Genomic DNA, 18,959 nt, shown 5'->3' with positions numbered 1-18,959 from the left:
GGCAACCTGTTCCAGTGCCTCACCACCCTCACAGCAAAGAATTTCTTCCTAATATCTAATCTAAATCTCCCTTCTTTTGGTTTAGAACCATTCCCCCTCATCCTATCACTACACTCCCTGATAAAGAGTCCCTCCCCATCTCTCCTGTAAGCTCCCTGTAGGTACTGGAAGGCTGCTATAACAGCTTCTCATCCTCAGTCTTCATTGGGTATCTAATTGCCACCTGCTACAGCATTCTCTCTGACTGGTATGTCTGCAGATAGATATAACCCAGCTAGCTTTAAACTGCCTGCTCTTGTACCTGCTGGGGTCAGCTATTGCTCAGCACCAGTAGCAGGGCTTGGAGAGATGTACAAAAGATGTTGTTGAGCTCCATGTGGTAGATGCTTTGCTGCAAGCAGTACCTAAGGGAGCTGGGTGAGAAGTACCAGTGCATCCGTGTTCCTTTTGGTCACACCAGTCTGGCTGCTGCTGTTACTTGAGTGAGACACTCCAGATGATAATGCTGTATCCGTAGCTGCAGAGTCTGGACACGCTACTGGCAGCAGGGAAAGAAAGAAAGAAAAAAAAATACATGCTGAAATGATGTGTGTAGAGATCTTATGCCTTCAACTTCACAAATCCCCAGAGCTGTCTTCCTTGCCTGATATTCCCCTTGTACCAGGAGCTCTTCCTGCCTTTCTGAGAGCTGACCCACTAGGAAAGGTCCCGGAGTGCCTAGGTCCAGCATCTGAATGGTACCCGTCTTTAATTGAGCTGTTGCAGGGTACGTGATGTTTTTGTCTTCAGGGTGATGTGACATTTCAGCAAGTCATGTTCAAGCAGCGGCTGGGTATGCTGAAGTTTTAAGCTGGTAGTACCCCTTCTATTCACGTTTTGGGCTTAGGTGGATGGCACTTAGACTGGGAGCTTTCAGAAGGAACAGTGCTTTTCCATGTTTCCTCTGCAGTGTGGGACAGGAGAAGGACAAAGGGTTTGCCCACATTGTACATCATGGTCTTAAAGCCATTTAAATCACTTGACTGAGGGTTCTGTTTTCATCTGTAGGGCAATGGCTGATGCAGTAAGAGAACACAGCTTTCTTGACTCACATCCTCAACAGAAGACACAGATGGGTTTAACAAATTGTGTAAAACAGCTTTTTCCTGTCCTGGATGGGGACGGACTAAATGAACTGTAAAGCCCTTTCTGCCCTGTGAGCTGATGATTGCTTAGAGTTTTCCACTCTGAGCATCAGCAGCCTCAAACTGCAATCAGCGGTGGAAGTAGACATGTTAGAACAGCTCAGGACAGGAGATTTTTATGGTACAGAGGTGTTTTTGTCTGCCCCAGGAGAGCTCAGCTGATTTTCTGGGCCCGAGAGCCACGGAACTGTGTCAGCTCCACGGCTGAAGAACCAAACTTCAGGAACTGCCTCTGAGGCTGTCTTTATTACTGTTGTTGTTGCTGTTGTTATTATTATTGTCATCATTATTATAATAATTTTCTGTGTGACTGTTTCCTGTTTGGTATTTGTGGGAATGTACACTTCTTATGTCATGTTGGGAGAGGAAAATAGCCAATTTCTGGTTTAATTTATGCCGTATGCAAAGAACATGCAGCAGAAAACAAGGGAAAAAAAAGGTCTATCCTTCTGTTGCAAATGCATGGCTCCTCTGAAAATGAGTACATTGTTGCTCCTGTTGTTAATTAAGGTTTTTAATTCTCAATTTTATAGCTTGATGAGTAAAAATGACAAAGGATAAAAGCTTATAATCTCTTCAAGACTTAACTCTGATTTTCCAGTTGCTTTCTTTAGGTTATAAAATGATAGGAATAAATTCTCAGGTGCATCTTAGGCCTTTTGGTAATGCATTGTGAAACATTATACAGTGTAGAGAGGAGCAGATACTATCACTAGGCCTACTCAGACAGGCAAAATTCAGTGTCTGGGAAGTGGTAGAGCGGTGGTCCTGGTGAATGAAGGCTGTTCAGCACAACAGTGGCAGTGACAGTGTCACCTGCTTCTGTTGCAAATGCATGGCTCCTCTGAAAATGAGTACATTGTTGCTCCTGTTGTTAATTAAGGTTTTTAATTCTCAATTTTATAGCTTGATGAGTAAAAATGACAAAGGATAAAAGCTTATAATCTCTTCAAGACTTAACTCTGATTTTCCAGTTGCTTTCTTTAGGTTATAAAATGATAGGAATAAATTCTCAGGTGCATCTTAGGCCTTTTGGTAATGCATTGTGAAACATTATACAGTGTAAAGAGGAGCAGATGTTATCGCTAGGCCTACTCAGACAGGCAAAATTCAGCGTGTCTGCGGAGTGCTAGAGCGGTGGTCCTGGTGCCTGAAGGCTGTTCAACACAACAGTGGCAGTGACAGTGTCACCTCCCAACCACATCAGCACTTAAGGGACTGTCCCCTGTTCGGAGGGCCCTTAGCCTGACTGATGAGATTTGCTAGAGATAAGCAAGGAGAACAAGTAACAGATCATCTTGCCCTTTGGGGAATTAGTGCAGTTTTAAAGAGAAGGTTTGGGTAACATGACCCAGGTTGAGGCTCCCCATGTGCTACTCATACTTGCCCCAGCCTACAGGTGTACACTCGTCATGGTGTCAGAAAAACAAGTCAGGTTATGTTATCACTCCTGGTTTTCTGAGAATTAGGAGCTGTTTACTGTCATCAGAGTAACTGCCCAAAGGGGATTTTTCTTTCCCTCCTATAAAATCCCAGCAGGCACAAGCGAGAAATTCAGCCAAGTCCTTACAGGAACAGGTTGCCAGCGGCTTGCCTTTGCTAGCACCTCTCCAGCACAACAGGTTTCCCAGCTTCCTGGCTTATTTGGGCCAACCTAAGAGATTTGCTAGCAGGAACTACATAATACGATGCTGTGCCAGGTCAGAGATTGTTAATAACCATAAACAACAGGGGGTTACATGGGACCTTTTCAAATAAATACATGTGCCCCAGTAAATTACTTGTAATCACCCAGGTGTCCAGCAGGTCCTCCTGCTCTGCATTGTGGCAAGATGATTTGGTGAGCCCTGCTAGTCTGGGCTTCCTTGGATCCATCCACTTCCATTAAATTGTCTCTTTGTCAGCTTCTTCCCTCGCTCCACCTGCCCTTGGCAGTGCAATGGTCCTCAGAGTCTTCCAGAAACCCCGATGACAGAGCCAGAATAAACAGAGCTGAGCACTCAAACACCAGCAAGGTTGGTTCAAACATCACCTCCTGGTACAGACAACCTGCACAAGGCTTTTTGCAACAAAACTAAGACTCAAAAGACAATTTTAACTTTCGAGATGATTCCCTGCACCCAGAAGCCAGAACACCATCCATACTAGGACCACAAAGCCATAGGGAGTTCCTTCTCTGTCTCACCCTCCCAGTCTACTTAGCCAAAGTCAGGCTGGATCAACACCTGGTGTTTGAACAGTCACATGAAAACTATTACTTTTAAGAAGAACTGCTGTGTGGGTCGCAGTACAATATATTTAAATCTGGCTTATTGCTTATTGTCAAGTCAGCTGTGTAACAGAGCTGAACAAATGCTTTCTACTTCCTCTCTGGCTTGGTATCAGGGACTGCTCAGAACAAGTTTCAGTTTTTTCCCGTAAGTATTGCTTTTATTGTTTAATGTTTTACATACACATCCATAAAAACTACCCAGCAATCAGGTACTGCACTGTTTACTCAGTATCCTTATTTTGCTCGTTACTATGTTAAAATATCACTAGTGTTTTGTTGTCAAAGATTCACTTTGCAAATACATTGGAAGCCACAGCCTGCTTTCCTTACAGTCTTGTAGAGAAGCGTGGAGCTAAAACGTGCGTGTGATCAAGTTTACAAATGTTTCCAACTAACACCCTTACACGCATTACAAGATTATCACTCCAGTCACCACAGCTTGGGGTCTCTTTTCTATTAAAGGAGACAATTCTATCCCTCTTGTGTGTTGGAGAAAGCTGGTAAAACATTGTTAGATCTGTCAAAAGCTTGTTTTTCTCTCCATTACTGCAAAAAGCCTTAGTATAAATACCAGCTATGTGAATGTATTTACCCTAAAAGCCTAAAATCTTCTTATATTAGTTGTGTGTCTCTAAGACCAAGCCTGCTGGATTTCTGTTCAGTAAATGCTTGTGCACACTCTTCATAAATGAGGGTTGTCCCAGGCTGGCTGACGTTGCATTGCAGTTGGATATTCTTGGAAGGGTCTTCCCATGATGGACGATGATCCCTCAGCAGTGGTATCAAGTGTTGAGGTGGAACAAGGTGAAGAATGTGTACATCAGGATGCATGGCTGTAGCAGACACCACAGAGGGGCTGGAATCCATGCTTTCTTTAAAAGGACCTCATTTTGAGACAAGTTATATCTTGACCTCAACTTTGCAGCATAGCTTTATTGTAAATAGTTTCTTCTCAGCTGCTCAGTTCTTTAAAGATGGCCTCTAGCATTCTTAGAAGTTTGAAGGTTTAACAACTGTTTTGTTTTTGTTTTTTTTTTTTTTCTTTTTAGCTAAAAGAGGAAACTGAGGCAGCAGCTCCTGAACCACAAATTGATCTTGAAGATCTCCTGGAAGTCCCTAATGAAGAACAGAAGTTAAAACTACAGGTCAGATAGAGGGACTTGGTGACTTTTAAGTAAGGGACTTCTTTCATAAAGAGTAGTGGTGGTGTGAGGGGTACAGAATGTGTCCATACAGTGTTGCAAGATGCTTCCTTGTGCCTTTAGCCTGTCAAAAGTAGTAAGATTATTTACCCTTTCTGTAGAAAGGGGAGAATGGGTCGACTCATAAAATACTAAAATGACTCCTCCTTGGTTTTTAGGAAATCCTCCATGAGTGCTCCAGCCCAACAGAGGTGAGTGAAGCACCATCAATACATGTATGTTATACTGTGCTCTAAAAGTGTGCCTGCTGCTGCTTGGCTGAATAGCCAAGATACTACTGTGCCAAACATGATGTTGCAGATTTAATTCCCAATGGGAGGTGTCTGCCATTTTACTCTGCTGTGTTAGGAAAATACATGCAAATCTACACAGGTGAGCTGAAGGCAGAGCAGCGAAGCAAATAAGGAATTATGCTCTACAACCAAAGAAAGTTCACTCCATGTTTTGGACATCCTGAGATGAGCAGGCTGAGCTGCCATGTGTTTCTCAGTGTAGAAAAGCCATAAGCAGTGATACAGCTCACAACCATCCTGCCCACTGGTAACTAAATGCACTCTTAGCTTAAAATACTCTAGTGTTGAGTGACAAGAACGTAGGATAGCCCTCAGACTGCATTGGGCAGACAACTGTTGAGCAGCAGCCACGTAAATTAGTTTCACATGTGAACTTTACAAGTACTGGCTTTGAGTCAGAGAGTTGAAGAAGTCCCACAAGCTGTCACAACGTCCAAAAGAGCGGAGCCCAGTACCTGGTGCACACAACACACAGCAACTGCTTTCACTGCACTGCAAAAAACCTGTGCAAAACGGGGCCCCCCACCCCTGCTCCAGTCACAGGGGCTGCAGGTGAACATTGTGCTGGGACATCACTCATCAGTCTCCACGTCTTGTCGAGGCCAGGTAGGCACACAGTGATGAACATACAGAAAATGAGGTGGATGCACAACTATCATTGAAATTAAACCTGGCTGTAGCAAACATTGCAGATAGTCGTCTAGCAGGGGTTCAGCAGGCAAGGCTGGCAATAAGGAAATAGTTTTCAGAGTGTCTGAATTTCAAAACTTGGGAAAGAACTCCACATTTCCAGAGAGATAACTGAAAAGAGCTTGCTCTACTGATTTGTAAGCCATGAAAGTATCTTGCAGACAGCATAGTATTTGCCAACTCCAAGCAGATACTGCTGCCCCGTTGGCAAAAACATGTTCCACATTTCCAGAGAGATAACTGAAAAGAGTTTGCTCTACTGATTTGTAAGCCATGAAAATATATATTGCAGACAGCATAGTATTTGCTAACTCCAAGCAGATTCTGCTGCCCCGTTGGCAAAAATATGCATTTTCACTGTGGTGATCTTGAATCCAGTCCCCTTGAAAGATCACAGCAGCCTTTTTGCAAAAAACAGAGAGAGGAAACAAACACATTTCCAGAGAGATAACTGAAAAGAGTTTGCTCTACTGATTTGTAAGCCATGAAAATATATATTGCAGACAGCATAGTATTTGCTAACTCCAAGCAGATTCTGCTGCCCCGTTGGCAAAAATATGCATTTTCACTGTGGTGATCTTGAATCCAGTCCCCTTGAAAGATCACAGCAGCCTTTTTGCAGAAAACAGAGAGAGGAAACAAACTGGTTTCCTCTGAAGGGACTGACTGAAAAAGGTATGGATGATCCAAGGCATTTGCTTCCAGAGCATGCTGTGGCAGGTAACCTCCGATGACCCAGGTGAGGAAGCTGGGCTCCCACACAACACAAATGGTAACCAGCTGCAATACTTCCAGTGACCCTGCCTAATTACAAGGACGTGCAGCTGTTTCTGGGTGAAGAAAGGCTGCACACTCCTTTATGGTGATGTTACTTGTCATGCAGAGGGTAAAGTCTGCAGTAGTCACACTTCTGCTTGGAATAACCAGATGGTCAAGTTTAGTTCATAGTCCTTGGCTGTGTCAGCAAAGTAGTCGGGGGTTATCTCCATTAACTGCTCATCTATCTGCTCTGCCTCTCCTCAACCCCTGCTCCAGGTTATCATTAGTCCTACATGTGTTTTGCTCCACCCCTTCTCTGCCAGCCACTTCCTTGTAGAATTGGCACAGCTCCGAGATGGTTTGCAATCCTCACCATGGAGCTTGACAGGTTCGACAAGAGGGACAGCTTGCTTTGCCCTAGATTGGGAGGGCAGCAGAAGTGGGCAGGAGGTTATGGTGGCAACAGGAAGCAGTGGGACCTAACCAAGGACAACAGCTTCCTGAGGTCATCTCAAAGTGGAAAATGCAGGTATCTGGGATGAAGAGGGACAGGTTGGCTTCTGGGGAGAAAGTAAACATAGTGGCGCCAGAGGGAGACAGGGAAAGGGAAGCAGATGGGCTTTTAGAACCTCTTCATCCATCAAAAGGTCTCTTTTCCTAAGGTAAATGATAGGTTTGCTCAATACATGTCAAAATTCTGGTTTCTGCTCAACATGAAGGTGAATGTGGGACTAACGCAAATGCCATAGTACTCTTTGGGCTGGTGAGTATGGAATTAACATGACATCCTTCTTCAACCAATTCTCATTGTAGGACTTCATTACGGAATTGCTTAGTCGATTGAAAGGTCTCCGGAGAGTCACCAATCCTCAGAAGAAATGACCTTGCCCACATGAAACACCCAGCTTTGGTCACAAGGAAACGTGTCTCTTCCCCACGAAAACCGGGATCAGAATATGTGTAGGACTTACTGTTATTGAGAAACATCACCAAGTTTGTGAACTTTGTACCAGTGGTTTGAAGTCTCCACTCCTTCCAGATCTACGCACAGAGCAGGGAGATAGATTGTACGTTTTCCTGATTCTTAAAGGGCATGTTAACCTGGGGATCAGCATGTCCTTCCTTTAGTTTCTTCTAAGAATTTCCATGCTGGCTGAGGAGAGTTGAATACAGTTCTCAGGAGCTCATCAAGACTTCTTTCTTTCCATCCACTGCAAGGAAAACAAGGCATTGGTTATCACTCATCCATCAACATGGAAAATCAGGTACTGTTAAGCCGCACTCTGTTTCAGTCTGGCTGGGACCCAGCTGCTATCTCCTGCCTGTTACTTGCTGTACCTGACTCCAAGGCACTGCACATACTTTGTAAGTCTTATTAAGCCTCTGTTATTCATGAAGGTTGGACAGAAAATATGCAGTAGGATGGAAGGAAAATGTTTGAGTGTACCTGGTCTAGTAAGGGGAAGTTACTGAAACAGCTGCTAAGGCTAATGATAGACAGATTGGTTCTCCTTTTTGTGGAATTTAGGACTGAATGAATTAGAAGCGTCTTCTAAAGGAGCAAGGTCTGGGAATCATTTTTCTCCTAATTTAAAAAGATGGTGGAATAATGCTTATTTTATATATTAAAACAGAGAAAACCAGCTGTGCACTGCTTGCTTTTGCTCTCTTTTTAGGCACTAAAAGAAAAACTGAAGTGAAAAAACACTTGCTCCAATTTCCCTGCAGGGAGCATCTCGGAGTGAGTCTTTCACAGACAGGCAGATCTCACAAATGAGAAGTGAAATAGGACACACTGTGTTGCTGCACAAGCTCTTCTGGCTACAACTAACGTGGGGCTGGAAAAATACAGAGGAAACCACATCCAGCCTCTCAGCAAGTCAGTAACTTGACACATGTGCCTAGGAAATAAGACAGCAAATGTCCTCCCCCTGCGCTCTCATGCCTGCTGCTCAAACACAGGAGGTGAGTTGCTGAGTCACATCCAGAGGGGCTCCTATGCACCAGGATGTTCAAGGTCAGCTTTTGAGTACATGTTTTGTCAGAAAGGGACAGAAGGAATCAACTCTGGAGCAAAAGGGACATGCAGGTTAGCTAGCAAAGACAAACAAGTACTCTTGGGCTGGACCAGCAATATCTTAAATAGATTAATCTTTTCACCTTTATCAGTAACAGGGTGACAACTATTACCTTTTGCTTCCCTCCCGTTTTCCAGCAGAAGTGTCACTGATCAAGCTGTGGGCTGTGGACAAAATCCAAGCTGCCATAACAACTGCAATGTAACAGCTTGCTTCCCTTCACATGCTGTTCTTGTACACCACTGCATCCTGAAAGTTAGCAAGCCATGCACCTCATACCTTGTCCTAAGGTGCTCCAAGAGGCTCTAAAACTCACCCACTAGGCTGGAGAAATGGCCTTTCTTTATCAGATCCATATATATCTAAGGTAGCCTGAGGGACATGCCATTTTTGGCTTAGTAAGGGGCCAATAGGACATGCCTGTCCTCCTGAAATCTCAACTTTGTAAGTAAAATTTTAACAACATAAAAATAAATCCAGAGCTGCACTGGTTGTAGATCTGGCACTGCTCGTGGGTTGAAACCTGCTAAGACTCATCTATCACATTCCTTGAGACAGGAGAGGAGCACACTGACAAAGAACTCTGAGCACTGTTAAAAACACAGACTAGGTTCAAACAAGTTCAGGTGGAAGATCTAGGTGGACAGACCATGAACTGAGTGTCCTAAACTAGAGCTGTAATTAGCTGCAGAACAGTAGTGCATAGGAGTCCAGATTAATTATACACATTACCAGGAGGCTTCTGCTCAGCTGCAGCAGCAGAAAGACCTGAGATGCCTTTCCCCTGGCCCAAGACAGATTTTCTCCACCCTGGGAATTGTTCTGTATTCTTTCAATACGGGGTGATGCAAAGAGAATGTCTGCTTTGAGGCATTGTTAGAACCCATGAAAAAACAGGTTCTTGAAACTCTGCTAGACAGAAGTTGTCTTTGTGTTTATTCTGCGAGCAGCAGAAAGAGAGAAAGCTGCAGCCCCTATGACGTGCAGTTGGTTCTGATACTTAAGGACATCGATACTTCATGGGAGTGCTTCAAATCATCACAGTGTGATCATTTGGAACAAAGCAAGATGTGGCCCAGTGCTAGATGATTTCTCAGCTCACTGGTGCAAAAGAAAAAGCAACATAAGACAATCAGAGCAGCTTCTTTTTGTTTAGTTCTTAAAAGTAGCAAATCATACTTGTTCATATTTACTTTTTGGCTGTTCTCAGCCTAAACCATAAGAATAGATTATATTTTTTTTTTTTAAAACACCTTCCAATAACTTTGCTGTTTCTCAGCACCATGACCAGCATAGGGCTGTAATGTTTTTATACAGATACTGTGTAAGAATGTTTCTTTTAAGGAATTTTGCCCTCTTATTATACCTTGATAACTCAGGATGTATGAAAGCTCATGTCCTCTTCTAATTGAAGGTTTATGAAGATGTATAAAATAACCTTTAATACAGTTTTCCCTTAGCTATGATCAACACTTACATTGCCTTTAAAAATATTCTGGCTGCTACGTTTGGACATGATTGTGTTACAGCACTTGAGACAATGTGGAGGCTTGTGAATCACAGCAAATGCAGTTTAACTAAGTTGAGACCTCTCTTTGTAAACTAACTTGAGTTAAATCTTGTGTTATTATTTTGAATTCTTGTTGGGGTGAAGCCCACATTTGATAGTTGACATACAAAACTTTTTGAGAGGGAAAGAAAATCTCATGCCCTCATGGCATGCTGCAAAGACAGAAGCAAAGCAGCTGATTCCCTTTTTTGAAGGCACCAATCTCTCTTCAAACCTTGAATGGCTACGACTGAAGTTGATCCAGCCTGTCAGGAACAGATTGTTTACCAGTATCTTTACTGGTTTACCAGCACCTTTGCAAAGACAAGGAAAAGGAGTAAGCAACACAGCTAAAAGCGCACTGCCCACTTAAAGGTCACGCTGCATTCCTCTTTCACAACAACAGATTCAACTAGGTTTGCTTCCTGCAGAGACACCTGATCTAGATACCCCTTCTCCCCTCCTACACGGAGGTCTCTGAAGCAACAGCTACATTGGGAACAGCTTTTTCAGGGGAAAGTGATTGGGCTGCCACTAAAATGGCCAATTATATGCAGAAAGCTCAGGAGCCACAAAAACATCCATTAGTGGTGCAGGGAAAGCATCAGCGTGTTGTGTGTTGACTGAAGAGACTCTTCCATGTATGAGTAAGTTCTATTTCAGGTATTGGGTTGGGTGTATTTCTGGATTCCTTGGGATGACCCCACAGAAACCAATCTGGGAAACTAAATAAACTGCTTCCCGCTGTAACCTGCTCCTTTACTACTGATGTGAACAGAGAAGGGCTTAGGAGACACAGCCTGCCTGACTCCACAAGGAGCTCAAAGTTGGGTTGTGGCTGCTGAAGCATTCAACTTGTTGCAAGTAACACACCAGCTCATACTAAGATGTTTAAAATAAAAAAAAAAGAAAAGCAGCTATAAAGCAAGAATTAAAATGTCTACTAACTGCTTGGAAAGGGCACAAGCTGAAGCCCAAAGGATCAGTCTTAGAAGAGATTTAAGAACAGATATTTGCATCTCCTCCTGTACATGCAAAACACAAAAGTATTTAACCTAAGACAGAATTGGGCTGTCTTGCTATCAGACTAATTATCCAGGTCAAATAGCAATGAAATTCCTACAGTGTCATTCCTACAATAACACAAAGCCAGAACAGCATTTTGTTTTTAAGACTGCAAGCTCCTCAGGGCAGGAACTCTGCTTAAATTTTTTGTGTAACACAGGGCTTATTGTGAGCTCTTGCATCAGAACAACTCAAGTAGTTTTCCTGCCAACCTCTCCCAAAGAGACGGGCACTGCTAAAGCAAGGACTGCCAGGAGAAAGAAGATCCTCCACAAGAGCCAGGTTTTGCCACCTCTTCCTAACAAAGGGTTTTGATGGCACTGCTGGATACACTTCCAATTTTTTAAGCGTGTTAACCTGCTGTATTACTACCCTACATTGTTTGATACAGGTTTCTGTCGAAGGGCCTGATGCAGTCCAGCCTGTTAGCACAAAACCACCTTCAGCAGCAGTTTGACTTCTCTGCTGTGCTCTGACCAGGGGTAGCAGAGATGGAGGTAAACACTGTTTCGTCAACTCACCTACAGAGGAGGTGACCTTGAGGACAGGGGCAGGGCAGACAGCTGGGAGCGGCAGTCTCAAACCAGACAGGCAAGATTCATTCGAAACTCCCTGTCAAAGACAAAGCTTTGATTTTTTTTTTGCCATTGGAATTTTTCAAACTTAGAGAGCCATCTTCGAAGTCACATTATAGTCGTGGGTAGAGCTCAGCCTCATGGGACATTAGAGCCAATTTAGGGCATGTTTAGTTGGGTATTTGAATCATTTCTGGGTGCTTTGCTCACTGGCAAGTGCCACTTGCACCTGGACTAACTCCAGGGAGGGTTATGAGAATATTAAACCAAACTTAGAATCGTAGCCAGATAAAGAGAATCACACAGGTAACATCTTTATCCTACCAGGGGACCAAATAATAATAAACAGAGCCAAAACCCACTTTCAGACCAATACACAACTCTTCCAGATTAAAGTATTGCTCTTACAGACCACACGGAACCTGGGCACAGCCACTGCAGACCACAATGCTGTGCATCAGTAGCAAATTACCTTTACAAAACAGCCTTTATTTCATGTACATGAGCAACACTGCCCATCAAGACAGAGCAGCCCCTGCACCTTTTCCAACCACACCATAGAAACGTTTTTGATGCCTTCATGATCCTTCATTTCTTACCCTAAGCCACTTGACACCAGGACTAAGATACCATTGCAAAAAGGCAACACTTTGTAAAGGGCTGTCAGGCATTTCCAGGCGAGATTTTAACCACAGGCCTCCGTAAATAGGTTTTTATTATGCTTTGGAAGTTCTCATCACACACGTGATCACAATATAGATAGTTTTCTTAGTGCAAAGTGCTTTGCTGCCTGTTGAGCCAGTGTGCAAGCTGTTAGCAAAAGCAGGAAGTTACTTATGAGCCAGTCAGTAGTGCCTTAAACACACATCTTTACTGTTACCCGCATTGCCTTACCATCTGTATTTATAGACTTGTATCCACCTCCTCATATGAAGTCCTCATTTATCCCCAAGCATGCACAGCAAACCCTGCACTTCTCTGCTTGTATTTTTGAGGACAAAGTCACACACCCTCCAAGACTCTCTCAGATTACAGCACATTCTTTAACTGTCCAAAACATCACCCGTTTTCGCTGCAAATCCACTTGGACTCTTCCCATCTGGACAACTCTTCTCTTTTCCCGTTCTCCGTCTCCTTTTCTGCCCGTGAAGAGAGCGATCAACTCTACTTGCGAGGAAGATGATAGCGGGAGGTGTGGTGGTCCTGCAGGTCAAACTCATCATGGCCTTCCCTGAGAAGCAAACACAAAGTGCAGTCAGAAGTAAAGACCCAGGCAGGGAACTCACTCTTAGCCACTGCACAAGAAGTGCAGCCCAGAACTAGAAACTTGTCCCAAGGGTTAGCTGTGAGGACCCGACTGGCAGCCAGCTGGACTGACTACTTAAGACACTTGCTTGTAACAGAAACCTCTGGGGTGCTTTGTGGAAAGGTCTGCTCATCCTTGCCTGCTGGAATGGGAAATGACAATAGGTCACTCTGTCTCTTTCTCTCCTTGAGAGATGCACGTAACTGGTGGCTCATTCTCAGCACCACCTTTGTGATTCCCAGGCCCATTAGCAACAGTCAAAACGACAGTCTGCTCCACACAACTGTTGAGGCTAAAATGCAGTGTATTGGCAGGTGTCTTAACCATGCTCAGAAGCAGGTGGTATTAAGCAAGACACATGCACCTGCAGCATGAATGTACTCGCTCACCTGCCAGGCTGCTGATTCTGCTTTTACTGATGTTTGCTGTCTGACACTTTTGTTTGGTTGTTTTGTTTTTAATAATCTAACATTTCCAGTCATATGTTTTCTTACCATTTCCATCCCTCTACAAAAACATTTGCAGGAAATGAGAGAATACACACAAAAGCATCTCTTATTATCCTGATCAGATTGTTACTATCTTGCTGTCTGACTGTCATCAATCACTAATCCAAGAACCCAGCCAACTACCCAATACTTTTGAGGCATGAAAAAAGAAGCCACACAAGATGTGAAGAATAGTTTTGTATTCAAGGGAATTCACCCTCCAAATCTGAGACATGCAATTTGTTTGGTCAAAAGCCAAACTACACATGTATAAGAACCAATACTATAGCTGCTGTAAGGCCTGAGGAAAAAATGTTTGCCCGTATGTATTTCAACAAAGATTGTTTTATATGGCTTAAGACTGCAGTGTCTCAACATAGAAAAGCCTCAGGAATTTCTAATATCTGAGCTCCCCTCTTATGGGAATCCAGCTCAGATCATCCATGAATGTCATTAACAAGCTATAGGAGTCACTGAACAATGGTGTCACTTATCCCGTCCCACGCAATGCAGCACATCAGCTGCTCCAGAGAACTCTGGAGACAATGCACCTAAACATGCACTGGAGCAGTATAGACAGAATATTTCTGCCTAGGACCAGCTTAGTCGCCAAAACCTGGGATAAGGACTGATTTTACAAAGTATTTCCATAATGACTAGAATTCAGCTCAGATCTGGGTTCCTTCAATCTCCCCTCCTACCGCCTGCTTTTCTGCCCAGCAGGAAGAACAAACAAAAGCAGCCAGGCTTAGCTGTGACCTGCCTCTCAGCCCAAGAGGCATTGTGAGACTTACCGAAAACAGCGCTGGCAGTAGAGGTCCCCGTCGCAGCCGTGGCAGCGCAAAGTGGCATCTTCGTTGCAGATACAGCACCAGGGTAACTCCTCCTCATCACTGTCATCTGCCCTGACAAGAGCTGGGATGGTTGGAGTCTGGCTCTAATTCACAAAGAAAACAGAGACAGGGAATTCAAGCCCCAGCAGAGACAATACGGGACTTTCATTGTAATGCACGATGGCCACAATGACACGTCACGTTGTCCACAGTTCACTCTGTTGATCCTAAGTCTGTGAGATGAACTTGCCCAGAGGCCAAGGATAGGCTCCATAGCTATCTAGATTGTTAAATAAAAACTTAATGTACTCCCTGTCATTTGCTGATGAATCTTCCTTGGAATGTAAATAGATATTCACCTTCATTTAGTGTCTACGGCAATACACACCAACGTTGGCCATGCTGTGCTAAAGGCATGAAGCCCAGACCTGCTGGTAGGCACCACAGCAATACCAAGTGATAGACAATCCCAGCTGCAAAAGAAAGCAATCCAGCAGTTTTGCTGAAAGCAGTTACGTGGGCAGGGAAAGCAATGAGGAGGTGCAGGGTGGATTGTTTTCCCTCTGCTATAGAAAGAAAACTGGGGGACAAAGGAATTTGCCAAAAGGCCCCTACCTTTTGGTACCAGATCAGGTACCAGATTTGCACCTGAGGTTGGGCCGAAAAAGATCTTCTGAAATCATAATCTAAAAATCTACCCATAAGCCCATCCTGCTGCTTTACAAAGAACTCTTGTGGAACTAAACAGCCATACACACATTGGGACACAGTGCCTGGCCACCGACAGAGGCAGCTTCCTATCACAACAGCAATAAGATGGCACTATCTTTTACATCAGTAATCCCAGAAGCGCAAGGTGGCATACCTAGGAAATGGATGCTTTCAATAATGCTCACAATTAAATAATTTCTTCCACTGGGGCCAGGCCTGTCAGGTGTCTGTGAGTCACAGGTCCTTTTAATTCTTGTAATATACATTACAGAAGGTGTATGTATTTCCATAATAGGCTGGAATCCATTCTGAGCATACGCTATCTTGTTACTAATTCCTTCCTCTGACGTTATATGAGAACACAGACAGTTGATTACTATCAAGAGGTTTATTCTGCACATGCTGAAAGCACTGGCAAACCTCCCACTTACCCTGGTTCAGGGTGCACAGCACTAGACATTGGCCTTCTTGGTCTAATTATACTGGTGAGTCAAAAATCCCTTCTCCAATACCCACCTTGTGAGGTCTACGCTAACTTTTCTGGGTTTAGAGGACACCATCCCAGTCAGCAGAAAGCCAGCTTGAAAGGAATTGTATCCCAGGGAGCAATTCCTTTTAAAAGTAAAGGACGTGCTCACAGCTGTGCTCAGGGCTGGTCAGCCTTGCAGAAGCCACTCTGTCTGCTCTGAAGAAGCTGGTTGGTTTTTTTTTTTCCTGCATTAATCCTAGGATACAGCAAACTTTTGCTGCACAACTGTGCTCTCCTTTGATCCTGGAACATGTAATTTCAAGAGATCCTGACCAGCTCACTGACCTTTTGCTTTGCTTTCTTATGCAGCTTCTGTTGCGAGGGTCCTGGTTGGGTGGTCTGATCTGGAGGAATGTTGAATCCACTTGCTTCATCCAGGGCTGCTTCCTCTGTGAGCTGGTGTCAAAAGAAAGCAAGAAGCCTCTTGTTTCAAACACAGTTGGGAGCCTCATTCTAGGCTCTAAACCTCCTGCCCTTCTCCTTGCTCTCATGCAGTAGCAGGAGATGACAAGTCTGGATACATCTGGTGGTATCCAGCCAGATGTGAGCTTGTTCTGTCTGCACATTGTGAACAGCCAGTGCAGCAGCAGGGGCCTTCAGCTAGCACAGCTAGCAGCAGACCCTCAACATCATGATAATCACACACATGTGGTCTGCAATCAGGCAGAAATTTAAGCACAGAATACTCGTGTCTGCTTGCAAGACAACACGTAGCAATTTCAGAGAAAAATCTAGGTATAAGCTCCACTAAAACAGCAGACATCTCATCTATGGGTCAGGGAAAAGATGAAACAAGTAAGGAAGTACCCACAGAGTGGGGTTGAAGAGGAGACACACGCCACAAGAGACACTAAGCCTGAATGAGAAAGACTGTGTGACAGACTAGAAGTCACGTTTGTCAACAGCCTGTAACTGAATGGCCCATGGGAGCAAGTATTGGAAAAACACTAGGAGGGGGAGGAATGAAACTCTGCTCAGGAACAGAAACGCATCCTTTGCATGCTCACCAGGTAACATACACACTGGGAATAACTGAGAGGAAGACAAACAAGGCCACAGCTGCCACTTCTCACCTGTTGTAGCACTCTGCGAATGGCTTCCTCCTCAGCAACTTCCTCATCGCTGTCAGGAAGTTTATAGGCTTCCAGTGTAACTGCAGGAGTAAGAGACAGGAGACTGTGACCCACACCTGCCTCAAACCTTGTGCCCACTTAGGTGCCAGAGACAATCCCCTGTGGTGTGAGCTGGTTTTGACATTCTGCCTGTGGCAGAGACAGATCCCTTTCAGATGGACACTCCTCAAAAAGGGTGTTACTGTTTGTTTCTAATACTGGAAGAGGGAAGGAAAAAAAACCCACCAAAACCAGAGCTGTGATTTTAAAAGCTTTGTTAACCTTTCCAGAGTATGCTAGAATTATCTCAAAGAAGGGTGAAAGACAAAGCAGTTGGACCTTACAGCTCTGGCCTCTACCTTCAACTAAGATCTTTTGTACTGATTTCATGATCACAGAATCACAGAATCATCTAGGCTGGAAGAGACCCTTGGGATCATCGAGTCCAACCATCTACCCTACTCTAAAGTTCTCCCCTACTACTCTAAAGTTCTCCCCCTGAACCAACTTAACAGACAGAAACAAGTCTCAGTCTGCTTCTTGCAGAGCAGAGGAATTAAATGCATAAAAGCCTCTTGGAAAAGAAATTACTCTGTCACAGGAACGCTGTTCCTCTCCTAGCACTGTGTTCTCACCTGCTACCCACCTTTCTCAGGGTCCTCGCCTCTGAGTGCTGCCAGTCTCTTGGCCACTTGTAGGACCTTTTCCTGCCTCGTGTTCTCTTCCCGCAGTTCAGCAGCAGCTTCTGCCAGAAGTTTATTCTTCTCTTCCTCTAGCTGTTTTGGGTCCAGATTTGCAGGGCAAACACAATCTTCACTTTCCCGATTGAGATCATTCAATCTTTGGCTGCCAACAGCTGCAGACAGACACACAGAACACGCTGGTGACACAGCAGGACGTTGCTTGGGCACAGACATGACTAAAGCAATGGTATGAGAGCAGCTGGCTGCTCTCTATTAATCCGGGTAATAATGGGAGAAGGCAGGCCACAGTAGGATCTGCACTGTACATGAAAAGAAGAAAGTGAGCTAATCTGTGTTTTACAGTGAGATTAAACACCTCAGAGAGAGAGAAAGCACGGCAGCTAGGAAGGTAAATGGTATCCCAGGTTCCAATGTCTTGTTACAGAGCACAGGTGTGCTAGGAGTAGCAACAGCTCCTCCTCAGGGAAGGGTCACCTTAGAGAAACAGAGAGGAGCAATAACCCTGAGAAGAAGGAACCATCTCCAAAGAGAGACAATGAGACCCAGTATGGAGCTCGGTGGCTGCTCTTGGTCAATTTGGGAGTCCTACCAGGGAGATAAGGACAAACTGGACACCCAGCTCACCTGTAAGCTAATCAGGAATGCACATATTCCCTTCTTACTATAGCACATACATCATTAGACAGAAAAAGGTCTTTGTAAGCCAAAATAGATACCTTGAGGCTGGACTTTTGGTCTGTAATGCTCATCAATGGCAACTTCCTCAGACAGTTGAGTTAAAAGGTCATCTGTCTGCTGGACCAGGCTTCTGGTATCAGGAGGCTGGTGTACCTAAGAAACAAGGAGGACATGGTAAAAGGCATATGAAACTGGCATGTTCAGAAGAAGGAAAAGTTTGTTAACCAAGATCTCCCTCAGTGGGAACGGCAGAGAAAGATACATCCACTGATCTTGCGAGTCTCAGCTTACAGTTATCTGGTACGAGACTTTCAGGGCTTCATTCTCAGAGGTGCTGAATGTGCACAGCTTGAAAAGCAGTCACCCAAACAAGGCAAAGTGGGGCTGAATATATAGGAATATATACAAGCTGCTGGCTCCCAAACCCAGCTCTGCCTCTACCTCCAATGTAAATAAAGTGCCATTCTCAATAGTGCCAGCCAGCAGCCCTGCTGAGGCCTCTGGTCACAGCTGGGTGAGCAGCACTGCTGGAAAAGGAGCACAAGAAAATGATTTGTCAGGGACAAGATCATTCATACAGGCTTTGAAGGCTCATTCCTCTCTCAGACTAACCACTCGTGCTTCCATTTCTAGAAAAATTAACAGGATTTTGCCCAGCTGGGATGCAGCAACAACTTCAAGATACAATGAGAAGGTAGGGCTGATAAGTGCCAAACACAGAGAACACAGGTCTGAAAAAATATCAGACCACTTAGGTATAACAAATGGATTAAGAGGAAAAAACATACTATCTGTTGTTAAAAATAAACACATGAACTGCATTTGACATAAAGGAACATACTGCATTCAAACTGAAGCAGTGAACTGGTAAAGGCTGGCCATTTGCTTCTGGAGCAATGACAGAAACAGGAAACAGATTCTGAAGGGAGAC

At 44.2% G+C, this 18,959-nt stretch overlaps 2 protein-coding genes and 1 long non-coding RNA gene across 3 annotated transcripts in view; 1 reads left to right on the top strand and 2 right to left on the bottom strand.

The window, feature by feature from the left end:
* LOC106892808 overlaps nucleotides 1-1,088 on the bottom strand; it is a 3,265-nt gene extending 2,177 nt beyond the window's left edge. The window contains exon 1 of the long non-coding RNA XR_001412937.1: nucleotides 405-1,088. This is a non-coding gene — a long non-coding RNA (uncharacterized LOC106892808). The remainder of the gene's footprint in view (nucleotides 1-404) is intronic.
* The window catches only part of PPP1R14D (protein phosphatase 1 regulatory inhibitor subunit 14D), a 9,036-nt gene extending 993 nt beyond the window's left edge, over nucleotides 1-8,043 (top strand). The window contains exons 2-4 of the mRNA XM_014950323.1: nucleotides 4,506-4,601; nucleotides 4,817-4,849; nucleotides 7,214-8,043. Of these exons, the coding sequence (XP_014805809.1) occupies nucleotides 4,506-4,601; nucleotides 4,817-4,849; nucleotides 7,214-7,282 (198 nt within the window). The 3' untranslated portion in view covers nucleotides 7,283-8,043. The remainder of the gene's footprint in view (nucleotides 1-4,505; nucleotides 4,602-4,816; nucleotides 4,850-7,213) is intronic.
* The window catches only part of ZFYVE19 (zinc finger, FYVE domain containing 19), a 38,145-nt gene continuing 26,667 nt past the window's right edge, over nucleotides 7,482-18,959 (bottom strand). Inside the window, exons 10-12 of the mRNA XM_014950325.1 lie at nucleotides 14,256-14,398; nucleotides 11,614-12,898; nucleotides 7,482-7,611 (exon numbers count right to left, since the gene is read on the bottom strand). Coding sequence (XP_014805811.1) covers nucleotides 12,832-12,898; nucleotides 14,256-14,398 — 210 coding nt within the window. The 3' untranslated portion in view covers nucleotides 7,482-7,611; nucleotides 11,614-12,831. The remainder of the gene's footprint in view (nucleotides 7,612-11,613; nucleotides 12,899-14,255; nucleotides 14,399-18,959) is intronic.

The sequence above is a fragment of the Calidris pugnax genome, unplaced genomic scaffold (genome assembly GCF_001431845.1).
Source record: "Calidris pugnax isolate Ruff unplaced genomic scaffold, ASM143184v1 scaffold68, whole genome shotgun sequence".
Classification (NCBI taxonomy): domain Eukaryota; kingdom Metazoa; phylum Chordata; class Aves; order Charadriiformes; family Scolopacidae; genus Calidris; species Calidris pugnax.
This window is presented reverse-complemented; position numbering and strand designations above follow the sequence as displayed.